This window comes from Aulostomus chinensis, chromosome 13 (genome assembly GCF_037954235.1).
Source record: "Aulostomus chinensis isolate RoL2024-O1b breed Wild chromosome 13, RoL_Achi_v1.0, whole genome shotgun sequence".
Taxonomy (NCBI): domain Eukaryota; kingdom Metazoa; phylum Chordata; class Actinopteri; order Syngnathiformes; family Aulostomidae; genus Aulostomus; species Aulostomus chinensis.
Genome location: NC_141332.1, coordinates 18041724 through 18056485, shown reverse-complemented (window position 1 = coordinate 18056485; position 14762 = coordinate 18041724). Strand labels below are relative to the sequence as shown.

Genomic DNA, 14762 nt, shown 5'->3' with positions numbered 1-14762 from the left:
TCTATTTTACTGTATTTCTATTAATTCTTTTTCAGTTTGTGTTTTCCAGTGGAGCTTAATTTAGTCCAAAAGGTGAAACAGACCGAACTAAAAGTTAGCGCCCAGTAGGAAGTTGTTTATTTTGAAATCATGTGACTCCAACTGGCCCCTGATGAAGATGTACATTTGAAACTTTGGACCTTTATGCTTCATGATGAAAGTGAGGTTTAAAAAGAAGTGGTGCAAACAAAACAAAAAAACCCCCAAAAAACTACAACAACAATAAAATAAGAGTCTGAGAACGATCGTCCTCTCTACACTTGACCAGAGTTCAAACAGGGTTGAGATGTTTCTCCTTCTAACAACCTGCCAAAACTTCAATGTAGTCCAGCAATCTTCCGTCCACACTATACAGTATAAACCATTTTACTGCTTGATGTAACTGTTGGGACAAAAACTAAAAGTACAGTCCAAGTAACATGAATCAACATTATTTAATTACATTCTGGTTGCTGATTTTCTGCTCAGCAAAGAATCGATCACAATCATACCGTTTAACTGAGCAATGAGTCAACCCAATAAATCACATTAAATGTATCTGTTAATTAGTGATAAAAGAAAATAACAATAATTGCCGACAGATGTTGCAATATAATAATGTTCTTTTTCAAAAAAAAATTCAGAATCTCTGTTGGGGTAAGTTCATGGTGATGAAGAGGAGGGTTAAGGCGTTCCAACAGTGTGTTACCGATTCCACCGCGTTACACAGAGTGACAATGAGACAGGGGTGTGGAGGTAGACACTGACACTGAGATGGAACGTCTCTTCTCACGCTAAAAATTGCCTTCATACGCTCAACTGACTGAGAAGATGAGGAAGATGAAATATGACCAAAACACACACGTGACACAGCAGGCAGGCTTGAACTCTGTGGACAAGACTTGGAGCCTGCAGAGCTAAAATAAAAGAGAACTGAAATGAAAGGGCAAACCTGATTCGAGGCGGCGGATTCAGCGAAAGGAACATTGGTGACTGGGGTCGAGGCCGACGAAACAGTGGAGGTGGTGGCACCGTGCATCATGGGAACTTTTATTCAGGCGAGTCAGACGAAAGACAGAGGGCGAGGATATGGGCGGGGCGGGGCGGGGCGGGGAGGAGGGGGGGACAGGAATGATATGGTTACCATGGCAAAATGTGTAGGTTTAAAAAGTCATGGCACACGATGAATCGGAACAAATATCAAGACACATGCGAATGAAATAAGAGATAAAGAAAAACACAAATTTAATTGAGCGACCAGTTACAAAAATAAAGATGCATTGCTCAACAAGAAAATGGTATCAACCAGATCATACAAGCTCATCAGACTGGAGGATCTGACAGTTGTATTCAAATGGACGAGTCATGCACATGAGAGCAAATGATCAATATACAATAAGCTTCCATCTAATGAATGAATGAATTATTTGTAATGAATCAATTAAATGTTTTGCCTAAAAAGAATTAAATAAATGAAATCACCTTTGCCCAACTAACAGTTAAAAATGAACTGATTTCAAATAAAAGTTAATATTCTGTTGAATAATTATTAATTTACTTTCATGAATAACTGGATAAACCTGCAGATGAATGCAACTTGTATTCACTGATCATTTTGTGATTGTGTCTTATTCATTTATTGGTTCAGCATCATACCTTTCAAAAGCTAAACTTAGCTTTTTAACTTAAACTTGAAGGACATTTTTGCGTTGAACATTTAAGGGATACTTCTCCCAAAAAAGTGTATTTTGCCTTTCAAATATTCACAAAAACGTGTCTTGAGCTCCTCCATCACTTCTTTTTGACTCCAGAATGCAGAGAGAGCCAGGCACATATATTTAGCTTGGGGCTAACAGCCACTGACGGCTGACAAAAGCAACAAAACAACATCAAAACTACCCAGAAATGTCACTTGATAAACTCAAGTGCATTGTCAAGTGAAATGTGTAATCTAAAAACACTTGGATTTGATTTACATTAAAAAAAACCACACTACAACTCTTCCGGTTCAGCACTCAGTCACGGCGGCTCCACTCTCATCCAGGCGGTGCGTTCAGACGAACCAGTCTCCGTTACCATTAGTTTTAGGGCTTTCTGTTGTTTGGTTGCTGTAGCCATTTGTCTCCATTAGCTTGAAGCTAAGTATAAGTGGTTGGCTCTTTCTACGTTTGGATGCAGAAGGGAGGAAAAATGTCTTCTTGAGCTCGAGACACCTACAGTATTTGTGAGTACAGACAGGCAAAATATACGTTTTAGTTGAAGTATCGCTTTACCATTATCACAAACATGTCCTTCAAAAGACATCACCAGCATGTTAATTTTAGTGTTTAGTGTAAAAATGGTCGGTTCAATGAAACAGAGTTGTGTAGGACAACATTTATCAGACAGGAAGGGTCTGATAAACTAACACTGTAAATGTAGGATCCCTATGAGGTGTCAGATGTCCTCTGCTATTCTAATCACAAACAAGACAGACATGAAGGAGGAGAGTGAAATTGGAAGGAAACAGCAGGAGGCGACAACCCGAGTCGAAGAGAAGAACTTGCTGTTGCTTTTATGGAAGATCCAAATAAACAACACAATAATCAGTTTGAGGAAGCGCAGTACATTGACCTTAACTGTATAGAACAATAACTGCATTGTGTTTGATCTGGCTGCATTGCTCAACCCTATCCATTCATAATGCGACATTTCATGTTTTCAGAAGATCAAATCCAATTATTTGGTGCTGAATGTTTGAAAGCATCCAAACGGTCTCTCAAGTTCTGACTCCGCTCTAATTGTACTGTGTCGTACCACGTATATTGTAGTTACTGTTTCCTGCTTGTACTCGATACCGATGGCTCCCGAGGGCACCGTGTACAGAACACAGTCTGCCACATTATGCAAATAAACAGGTGGGAAAAACAAGGGTGGGAGCAGATGGGAAGGACAGCAAGAGGAAAACAAAGAGGGCCACCAGGACAATGACATAAAACGATAAACACATCGTGGCAAAATGAGGGGTAAATATACGAGGAACACCAAAAAAAAAAGATGTTGATCAGCGGGGGATAAAAACAGGGAAACTGTTTTCAACAGTATGTATAACGGAGTGATGGTACATCCAGCAACAAGAAATGGAACTAAAAAAAAATTATTATTTTTTAATCGGAGAACAGATCAGATGTTTCACTGATGCTTTACAGTTCACACGAACAGAAGCAGTCTGTTTGGTGGTGATCTTTGTCACTGTGGGTTAAACTTTCTTTGATGAAGGCTTTTATCTGCGTCCCATAGCTGTAGAGAATTTGACAGTGATACATCCAGAACGCTTGTGAGTTCAAGACAATAAGTGTGAGTACTTGAAAGGCAAATTACACTTTTTAGGTTGTCACTCTTTAACCACTGAAATCCTCTCGTCCTGAGGTTAATTAGGGACCAAACATCCCGTTTCAGCATTTAGACATTGTGACTAGCGGGCTCACCTTCAACATACACATTGTGCCTATCTTTTGTTTGCACTGATGCACTGTGATATGTTGTTTTTGTTTTTGTTTTGAAAACCTGTTTATGACTTCAAAAATTACTCACAAGTCAAGCAAGAATGAACCAGAAAGTGAGCAACAGGACAGACAAAGGAAGAGAGACGGGACCAGAGTTCAGCCACACTTGACGAGGAGCTTCACGCAGCATGCACACTGTTACTAATCACCTTAAACTCCCTCTTACCCACATTATTACCTGAAGTCACACATAGACCCCCATGTGTTTGTCTGCCCGGGGCACCGGGGAATCCAGTTTCAAGGACTCCTGCTTCATGTGCGGGAAGGTTAACTGAGGATAGAGAGACTCACCGGTGGGGATGAAGGCTGGTTGCTGGAGCTGCATGCTCGCCAGGGCTTGCTGGTAGTGGAACATGCTGGGGTTAAAGACGGTGGCGGCAGCTCCATTGCTCTTCTCTAAGATCGGCCTCTTTGGTAGCTGCTGCATGGCACCTGGTGGGAGAGCCTGACCACGCCGAGAACCAAGAAATGAAGCAGAGTTAGGGGGATAACAAGAGTGACTGCCCCTATATCTCGACTTTTTAAGCTTTATACTGCAAAGGTGTAATGGTATCTACATTTATTGGTTTGTTGTTGTGTATCTTAACATGTGGTTTGCTTAATTTTTATGTCTAAGATGTTTTATTCTATCTTGTAAAAGCACCTTGTAACTGTGTAAAGAGCGGGCTATACAAAACAAAGATGATGATGATGATTAGTATTACACTGCTAATAAATAGTTCATAATACAGGGAATTTGATATAACTATTTTATTGTACTTGCCAAAATGAAAAGCTCCTTATGTACTGGTATATACACAGATAATGTTGGACAGGACAGTAAAATGGGCTTGTAATTTTGTCTTAATTGGAGAGGTTGCATTTTTGAACAATATTGCATGTTAATCTACACCTGCAGCTTCACTTAGTGTGTGCTTTAAAAAAAAACTAAAAAAAAACGGTAAATGTTATTTTGCTCCTCACAAATGTTAAACAGTGGAACTTGTGATACCAGAAATTCAGCAGTGGCTTATAAACTTTCCTTGAAATTTATAACCGAAAACTGCATTATGGAGGAAATGTGCAGTTTCTCAACCTGTGGCTGTTGCACTTAACCACCACAAGAGGACACTGTGGTATCTACAGAATGGCCAGCTGAAGCAATGTAGGCGGCCCAGAGGTCAGGCCAAGAGCAAAGCAAGATTGATACTGTATAATAACTCTTAATTCTCGAAAGGGATTCAAACTGCGGTGGCAGACAACGAGAGAGCTTAACATTAAATAAGTCATACATGAAATATGATTCTTGAAAATATTATGTTTCTTATTCTGCTCACGTCATCATCAGTGTTGAAAACCTCTTGTTCTACGTCAGATTGGCCGAATTATGTTACAGTTGCTCCGAGCTAACTTCAGCCGTTGTAGCTGCCCTGACAAGGTTCACACCAGCTGCTCCTCCACATCCAGGTGCAAAACAGTAAATGCCGATTGTAACTTTTAGGGAGGGAAGCATTAAGTTTCACCTGTTTTTAGTACTAATGGTTTCAGCCGATCACAGCTGGTAAGATCAGTCTCCTTGGCCAATGATTACTTTTGGTAAAAACATGCGAGTGAGCTCAGCATCATTGTGTCAACTCACCAAGGCAGCGGACGCTGTATTTTGACTGGCTTGGTGCTGCGCAGCCTTGATCCTGGCCTGCAGGTGAGTGGGGGGGTGGAAGTACTTGCACTTATCTCGGCTGCAGCGGCCCTTAATGTAATCCATGCAGACGATGACTGAGTTCTCGCTGCCGTCCACCATGCCAGCCTCCAGAGGGTGAGCATAGCGGCAGTCACTCTCACCCCGCGTGCAGTTCCCACGCTGGAATTCACGACAAACCTGGTGAGAATAAAGGGAGAGTTGATCAGCTTCTACGTTCTGTCATAAGTCAGACAAACATAGTAGCACCACAACTCCACACACACACCTCCAACTTGTCTGTGCGCACATGTTTTTGAGCGGAGGTGCCGTTGCCCATGGCTGCCAGGCCGGTGGGACTTCCAGGGACCAGCAGGGGAGTACTGGGCAGCAGCTCAGGCATCAAGCCCATGCCTGGGCCCATGTGGCTCAGATATGGACTGAATGCCATACTGGGACTGGCTGCCAGGGAGGGCGTCACAGGGAATGTTGTCTGAGAGGCGGAAAGACAAAAAAAATCAGGCTCTTCCCCTGGGAGAAGATTTGGTGGTAACAGTATTATGAGGCTTTATATAGCAATGACGTCACTGAGAAGAAGTAGAGTTACGTAAGGCAATGAACTGATATTACTTTAATATGTATAATCAATTTAGAATAATTCATAGATTTTTTTCTACTAAATAAAATGAATAATTTCACTCATGAATAATTGTATCAAAGTTGCTTTGGTAGCTTAAATTATTAAATTACATTTCATGAATCAAACTGTATACAGATGAACTAAACAGAAGGACCTTAAAGAATTAGATTATTGATTACCTCTAATGTTGTACTGACTCTTCAGTCGGTACATTTGAATGTTTTGGTGAACTTAATGCTGCAGCCTTTCCTCTTCACTGCGTTGGGGCAGAGCTCCATCTCTCCTCTCCCTTGCTGCAGCATCAGTTTCCCCCATTGCACTACATTTTGTATTGCTACCTTTATATGAGTTGCTACATAAAGTCATGACAGTGGTCTGAGGGTGGTCCGGGGGGAGGTTTCATGCTTGATGGATTATCTGGGATTAAAGTGAAGACCAGAGGTCTTGACAAACAAAGGTAGGTGTGAAAGGTCCCTTCTAGCGTCTCATTTTCACAGACAGATGTCTGATGTCTATAATAGGACTATCTGCTGATTAGCTCAGGCTGAGATGCTGATTCTATCAGTTCTTTGACACCTCGGCGTGTGGAATATTTGCAAAGAACTCTTCACAGAGCTCTCTCATAGCCTGTGGGCCTGCGTTGACTAGCACAGCATCCAGGAACTATCTGAACTCCGTGTTAAAAGTTAAATACGGACACCAAAAATAAACATGGTGTGAAGCTTCATAAACGATCACAAAGAATAGACTTCCAAGTGCACTGACTGATTTATACGGTGTGGGGAAATCTTGATGTGAACTCACGCCAAATAAAACTGGGGAGTTTTGATCAGTGTTTTAACCATAAATATAACAAACATTACAAAAGTATCTCAGTCAATTTCAATTTTAAAACTCCCAAAGCAGAGTAAATAAGCAGGAGGCCAATGCCAATGATGAACAGAAGAATGTTCTTGTTCATTTCATATTCTGTTTTTGCTTGAAAACACAAGTGGCCATCAACTTCCACCTGCAGGCACGACCAGTGACACAAGCACAGAGCATCAAACATTATGATGGAGTTCAAGCGCCACATTAGTATTTTAACATTTCCTCCAACGCGCTGCACAGCTTTAGTGTGGGACACTCACTATGGGCTGCAGCTGTGCTCCAGGCAGCATGAACTGCATCTGTTGAGCCAGCATGGCGGCTGCGGCCTTCTGCTGGATCAGGTTGTTCCTGCCGTTAATCTCCAGCTGGGTTTTCAGGTGCGGAGGTGGATGCAGGTATTTACAGTTGTCACGTGTGCAGCGCCCCTGAAGACCAGAGAGGGAAGATGGGTTGGAGAGCTGGCAGACGCAGCGACACATGACTGTGACTCGGGGTTTAAGGGAGATTAATTCCTCCAATAAAAAGATGAGTTATGTGACTGAGAGGCTAAATCAATCAAAGGTGACACAGACCTCGGTAGTGTCATCACAAAAGAAGAAGAAGAAAAAAAGCTAATTTAATCGCAGCACTCGATTTAATCAAGTTACTCAATTAGAAAATCAAATACAATTTGTTATAATAAATATCAAGAATCAAGCGTGCTTTTAAAGCAGAACATTGCATTATTCTGGTGAAATAATGAAGTCCCTGAAGGGTTTCTGTTGGATAATTCATCAGATATGCACAACCACTTCAAAATATTCATCATTAAACATCCAAACAGAACAGAAAGCAACAAAACTGGCTATTTGAAAAATTTTGATGTTACTAGATGAAAATGTACCATCAAATAGTACATTTTATCCTCTCTTTATACAAATAACACATTATTTTCACATCAATGTGAAAGGACAGGTGGAGTATTCTAAGCTGCTTTGAATTTTTCCACAGCAGCACACGAGAAGTCAAATAAACAACACTGACAAGAGATAAAGCTGCAGAGGGGAAGCAGATGCTAAAATCTCACAGTCTCTATTTCTACCTGTTCGGTAAATTAACTCCCTCTGCTTATTAATGTGCTTTAACACTGTTTGGGTCTTGGTCAGCTAAGAAATGAAATTGGCTTAGATGAGAGGAAAAGACTAAAGAGCTCACTTTCTTTCAGTGGAATGATATATTCTTGGAATATACGCACTGATATTTTGGCATTGGCCAAAAATAACACTTTATCAAAGGAATGAAAGTATTATAACACTCACCGGGAACCCTAAGGAGCTTAACTTTCTACCTGAAGATGTAATAAATAATTTAGCATATGCTATTATATAACAGGGTTATGATTTTCAAATAACTGAAAAGTCTTTAAATTATTTAAATTTAAAAACAAAAACTCATGTGACTATTTTCTGGGCTTAAAAAAATACTTTCCCTTGTCTGAACAAGTTACCGCAAAGTAATTTCTGCTTCAGTGAAATAAGGTGTGTTTACCTTTTCTCCCACTAGATGTTCTTTATATTTACAGTGTCCTGATCCAACCTTGGTCCTCCATAAACAAGGCGAAGGTTGCGACTGGAGGAGGAAGCACGGCTAACTGCTAAACATAACAACCCAACAACTGCATCCGTTATTCTTTCTAATGATGATGTAATGGATCAGCAGAATCTACAATATCAGTCTTTGTAAAGGCTTCTCAGCACAGTGTCGGCGCCTGCTGTTTCTAAATTAAATCACTGATGATAAATTCAGGATTGCCAATATTGGAATAGTTTCCAGGGAATATCAAAGAGCATTACTGCTTAGAAGGCTCCGCCCCCCCCCCCCCCCCGAATAGCCTGTATAAAGTATAGTAGTAACAAATGCCTGATTATTTATTCCTGTAATTATCTTTATCACTAACCACCTCCTGGAGGTCAGAAAAAGGGTAACAGAGCTCAGTTGGAGAATAAATGTCCTGCTGAAGGATGTATACTCAAGAGGACTGACGCTGTTGACATGGAGTTTGTATGGCACTCATTAAAGCTGTATTTCACTCAAAAAAGTGGGTTTTCACTTTCAAGTATTCACTAATAGGCGTCTTGACATTTTTCATCTCCTGCATCACTTCTTAGTGACTCAAGAATGCAGAAAGAGCCAGCCATGTAACTGCAACAATAAAATAACAGCACACAAACACAGACACACACACTCAGAGAGAGAGAGAGAGAGAGAGAGAGATGAATACAGCTATGTAATACATGCTAATCTAGTGAACATAGAGCACCTTTCATGATTAACAGCAGTGTGACACGTGAACAGCCAGGATTCTGCTGCCGGGCTTATGTCAATAGTCAAACCGTCTGTGTTTGTCTTGCTTGCAAAGCTTCAGTCACCACATGCAACCTCAAACAATGACAGACGACGGTTCATATGAGTTTTACATGTACGAGCCTTTGGCAAATGTGAATCAAAGCGTAAGAAACGGCTACAGAGAGGACTTGTAACCGTCACACAGCTCAGTACTGTTTTGGATTATAAATTTATCTGATTACGGGACAGAGGCTGAACAAAGTTGAATTCTGGCTGAGAGAACTTGTTCTTTATCTGATCATCTGATTACTCAATAACGCTCTGACTTCCCCTAAAATTGAACAATCTGTTTTAACCCTGTAATCAGTGCAATACATCCATAAATGAAAATATGGGTCCAAAGCAATGTTTTTCAATAATCGAATACAGATCCATTCTGTATTCCAGGAAGCTTCTTCAGCATCACCCTCTGAAAAATATTGTTTGCTAATCTATTTCTAGTTATTTTGGCTTCTTGACAAGTTGTAAATTAGATTTCAGCCATTTATCTAAAAGCAATTCATTCTTCTCAAGAACGTCCTTACAGCAGCGTCCTTCCTCCCTGTCTGTGGCGAAGGTGAAGATGGTGCTGCGCGATAGCTGCAGGTCAGCACATGCTCAGGGGAGGAAACTGCAGCCACCATTACACCCCTGGGCGGACAGCAGCTGTCTGTCCCTGCAGATGAGCTGTCAACCCTCTACACTACCTCTGCGCAGTTTGCATCAGCCACAAGCTTTGTCATCAAGCCCCACCCACTCTCATTAGGAGCCCACGAGCACGCAGCACAATCGACAAAGTCTGGAGACAAACTGACGTCATGGTGCAGAGACTGTGACGGTGATGGATGGTGTTGTGCTGTGATGAGGACACGTACAAAGGGCTTTGCATGGCAAAGCGCTAGGTGGGACAGGAGGACACTGCAGCATCGATTCACACACACACACACACACACACACACACACACACACACACACACACACCACACAATAAACATGCAGAAAACAAAATGATCAGGATAATACACAAACACTCTCACCTTCACTGAGAGACCAGCAAGCTTTGCTTAGGGATAATGAGGTTTCCCATGAGTTTGACAGGCCTTATAGAGGAAAATAACCCATCAATGAGACTGATAATCTACTTTATATGCTCCACAAAAAACAAAACAAAACAACACAATAAAAAAACAGCTAAATATTGTGTTGATACATCACCTCTATTATAAAGCTGCTAAATCTGGGTTAGAGAGAGAGGCAAAAGTGGTGTAGAGGAGAGTATTGAGTCAGGAATCTCCTCTTGGTAGCCATAGCAACACACTATGCAACACAGAGAAAGTCCCTCTTAGTACAGTAGTGCTGTTTAGTTTGAGTGAGCTGCATTCATAGAGGAGGGAGACAAGATATTAACCCATCCCCAATGGCGATTACAAGATCCCTAAACTGCCAAACCTCAGGCTCACATGTGACAGTGATGTCATCCGAATGAGACCTCTGGATGTTGAGCAGGTGTGATGGTCACGCTAGTCATTGGAGATGACAGCAGCACTCCAGGTAACAAGGTAAAAAGAACAAGACAAAGTGAGCCCACCCACCCACCCCCGCCCGCCCACAGCCTCTCATTCAGCAGGTTCAGACTGACCAGACAGAGCTAATGGAGGAGTAACAGGGAACGACAGCAGTCGGCTTGGACCAAGCTGGAGATGCCAGATATGGAAGGGAGGTGGCGGGGAGGGAGGCCATTAGCAGATAAATCCATAAAATTAACAAAGAAGGGAGGGGCGGGCGGGCGGAGAGCAGGAGGAAGGAGACACACAGAGTGGTGCTTCTTTGTTTTTTTCGTCAGTCCAAAAACAACTGCTGTCAGCTGAGTATAATCCTAAACAACAATGAGGATCGTGTTTTGATTTAAATAGGTGGCTGGTGACATACTACACAAGCTGCTGCAGCACCTGATAAAGAAAGCCACTTTGACCTTCAGCTGTCATCAACTTCAGTTCTTTCTCCAACTGACAACATGAACTGCCGGCTTCAAACAGACAAATGTGGCCTTTAATGCATGTTCCTCGCCTTTGGTGCAAAGCAGCTTGCCTCTTCCTCCCATCAATGCAACCCGTACAGAGCCAGGCTGTTGCTCTGTGCTAAAAACAGCCGTGCCACTCAGGAAGATCAAACTATCCAATGGGTACGCACTCCTGTGCTGTTGCTAGGCCCCCTCTCTCTATCTCTTCTCTCCCTCGCCATCTCCCTCCTGCTCTGGAGGACATAACACAGAAAAATGGCTGAATAATAAATTCTAACTCAATAAACGGGGAGACAGCAGCTGCACTCGTACAGAAAGACCCTTGTCTGGGTCTGACTTTTTAGCTGCAGGAACGCTCGTCGAGCAAAACAGCTCACAAACACAGATGCATCAACACACACACGCGCGTGCCCGCCCGCCAATACAGAAACGGTCAGCCAGTGTGTGTATATACATTTAAATCGTACGGTATCGATTCTTGGTGTTTCTGCTGCCTATAAGTAGTCGTGGTGTTGTAGTTCTGTATGAGAAGACAAGAGTCCAGAGAGTAGCTGCAGTGGCGTGGAGGTAGCGTCGCACACTAGCCCATGTCAGTGAGGAACAGAACGACTGTCAGCAACGTGGCTGTACAAGAAATTGGTGACATGGATGAAATAAATATAACAAGAAGACATAGTTTGGCAGCAATATGCGTATCTATATCTCTTCAGGAATTAAAGAGCACGTGTCCCTTTGCCAGAGAGGAATTAGGGTTGGGCAATATGATGTTTCTATAGCCCTTTTTCCACTGCTGTTACACCTCATAAATGTACAAAGAGATGGGATCACATTGTTCTGCCTCTGAGTAACAGCACAAAATCTGTGTAAAAGGGAAGGCCAAAGTTTATCCGTTGTGCCTCTGTTGCGGAAAGCTGGAATGCTGTGTAAAATCACAAGCAGTGGTGGCAATCTGACAGCTCGACTTGATTACATATAAACAAGAAAGACGAATAATGGTGGGGCAGCGCTTTTGCAGAATTTCTCTGTAACGGGGTCTTAAGTGATGCTAGAAAGGCTTTCAACTATTCCTTTAAATTCACAGGCCGTTCAGGTCATTACAGTGCCTTTACAAAACTGGGCTGTGCTTTAAGATAATGAATGCCTCTAAGAAAAATTTTCATGACACTTTCTCAGAAACGTCTATTTCCAAGTGAAAATAAACGGAGGAATCCATGTCAAATAGAACAATCATGAAGTTAACCACAGTTAACGACAAGCTTTGTGGTTTAATGATTAGTCGATCTTGAATTAACTACATGTTCTCTGATACGCAGGTATTTGAAGAGCAAATTTCCATGTTTTTTCATGTTTTTGATGGCTGCACTGTACGAAACCTATTGGAGTAGCTGGACTGGGCGTCATGATGGCCACGAAAGCAGCTTCTAATTCTTAGAACAAAAGACATCAAAAATCACCCTGATATGTCAGGAAACTGGAAACAGTAACATCTGAGTATTTTCTGTTGTTACATTTAAATGCACGACATCCATGACCCACACTAATAGAAAACAAATCACTTCGGATGCTTTGATGAGAAGTTAAAACCAGTGGGGCACTCCACGGAGAGATGTAGACCTCCACAAAGACCAGTGTCGAGACAAAGCAAATTTTCAGCAAAATTATAGGCCCCTTAAATGCAAATGGCTCTTCCTTTGATCATGATACACCTCTCAGCCAGGAATGGCGAAGATCAGCTCCAAAACAAACCAATGAACCCAGATTGAGGTAAAATTCTCGGCTGGACTGTTTAAGGAAATGTTCTAGGAGGACCTTGACTCTTAATATTTGTTGTATTGTTGATATATAAATATACACTAAAGTAGAATATTACAATTTGGTGTATTAGGAAAATGTCCCATTCACAATGACAATGGCATAAAATAACCATTCATTCATTTATTCACATTTCTATCAAGGTAAATGTAAATGTATGTATGTATAACTGTAGTGCTATACTGCCGCTAACTAACCACGGAGTGTGTCATTGCAAACAAGATGTATGTCAAGGACGCATGTTGAGTGACATATAGTTTGCATTGTTACCTTGAGTGAGTCAAAGCAGGCGATGACTCGGCCATTCTCCACGTGGCAGCTCCGGGAGGGGTGAGCGAACTTGCAGTCGGCATCTGACCGAGAGCAGGTGCCTCTCTGAAACTCACGACACACTTCCAGCGTCAACCATTTGGTGTCTCGTCCCATGGTCATGCTGACAGCCATCACACACCAGCTCTGAGTGTTCAGGGTGACTAATAGTGACGTAAGGAATAAAAAAAAAAAACCCTCCAGCACAGGAAATAGAAGCAAAGTTAAAATCAGTGTTTCCTCGACATAAATAGGCAAGAAGTGCTGTTGGTTGGTGAGTTTTAGGGGATATTAATTAGTTCTTCTAGAGAAAAAAAATGGCAGCTGAAGTTTCACAGAGGGAGTTGATGGTAAGCAGAGGCCAGCTCTGTCTCAAAAGAAAAAAGAAAACAGCTTCTAGTCTGAGGACATCACTCTGGCATGCTTGGATATGTTGCTGAGGCAGACACTCTTCAAGGGGAGGGAGGCACGAGTCTGCCTCTGCCTGGCCTTCGAGTGTCTGCGGATCAACCCACCGTAAGTCTGTTACATTCACGTCAACATGGCCGAGGCTGTGGCAGTCACGGTCTTCTATTCCCTGCCTAACAAACGAAGGTTTCTGAAGAAGAGAAACAAGCCCCAGCCTTAAGAGGAAGGTGTCCTTGAGATGATTCAGCTCAGATGGTGTGTGGACTGCAGCTCGGCAACATGGGATGCGACTCTTTGGGTGTCACGTTAAAATATAGCCTCCATTCATGGCCAAACCCACACTGAGCTCCGTCCCGCTCTCATCCAGTAGAGTCCGACAGAAGCAGAGGACCCCTCGCAGTAGGCACTTTGGAGTTCCACTTCCTCCTCTTACTTCAGTCTCTGTTTCATCCCTCTTCCTCGCCGTTGTCTACTCCTCTGTTGTCATCCTCCTCACTGACCTCTCTTCTGCATGCCCTTGCTTGATACCGAACCCCTGCAGTGGACTGTGGAAAGGAAGAAAACAAACATTAATATCAAACCTTAACGTAATGGCCGGCCTGTTAAAGGGAAGACAAGGTTAAAATGGAATATAAAGCTAAAACCTTAGGAGGAGCTTGTCTAGAGGCGACGCGGAGGGTGATGAGGACCACGAGGCAGGAGGGTGGAAGAGCCGAAGAGAAACAGGAGAGGGCAAACAAATAGAGGAGCTGAGCATACGGGAGGGAGGGAGGCAGCAATGAACAGGAAAGGGCAAGCTATGTCTTGATTAAGTGATACAACAGAGGGAGAGAGAGAGAGAGGGAGAGAGAGAGGGAGGATGGAGGGCGCAGGACAGAGACGTCAATTCCCCTGAGCTCTACAGACTAGAAACTAATTGACTAACTTGACATGAATCATGCTGCAATATACAGTATAAAGCGGCGTCCTTGAAGTGGCACGGCGTGGCACATGAGGACGACAGATGATTCACAACTACAGCAGATAATTAACAATACGGAAGAAGAAGGAAAAAGGAGAGAGCAGGCAGAAGGAGAAGGGGTAGTTCTTCACAACTGCAGCTGCTGTGCTCATTGCAAG

At 42.5% G+C, this 14762-nt stretch overlaps 1 protein-coding gene across 6 annotated transcripts in view; it reads right to left on the bottom strand.

Moving 5' to 3' along the window:
* mbnl3 (muscleblind-like splicing regulator 3) overlaps positions 1-14762 on the bottom strand; it is a 28512-nt gene that overhangs the window by 7818 nt on the left and 5932 nt on the right. For 2 of the 6 annotated variants that reach the window (XM_086221801.1, XM_086221802.1), the window contains exons 2-7: positions 13197-14188; positions 6991-7155; positions 5510-5713; positions 5182-5421; positions 3855-4008; positions 971-1065 (exon numbers count right to left, since the gene is read on the bottom strand). In XM_086221801.1, the coding sequence (XP_086077927.1) occupies positions 971-1065; positions 3855-4008; positions 5182-5421; positions 5510-5713; positions 6991-7155; positions 13197-13370 (1032 nt within the window). In that variant the 5' untranslated portion in view covers positions 13371-14188. Of the gene's footprint in view, positions 1-970; positions 1066-1094; positions 2232-3854; positions 4009-5181; positions 5422-5509; positions 5714-6990; positions 7156-13196; positions 14189-14287; positions 14692-14762 lie in introns of those variants that run through there. The other 4 variants (XM_086221798.1, XM_086221800.1, XM_086221799.1 and 1 more) reach the window with 3 other exon arrangements.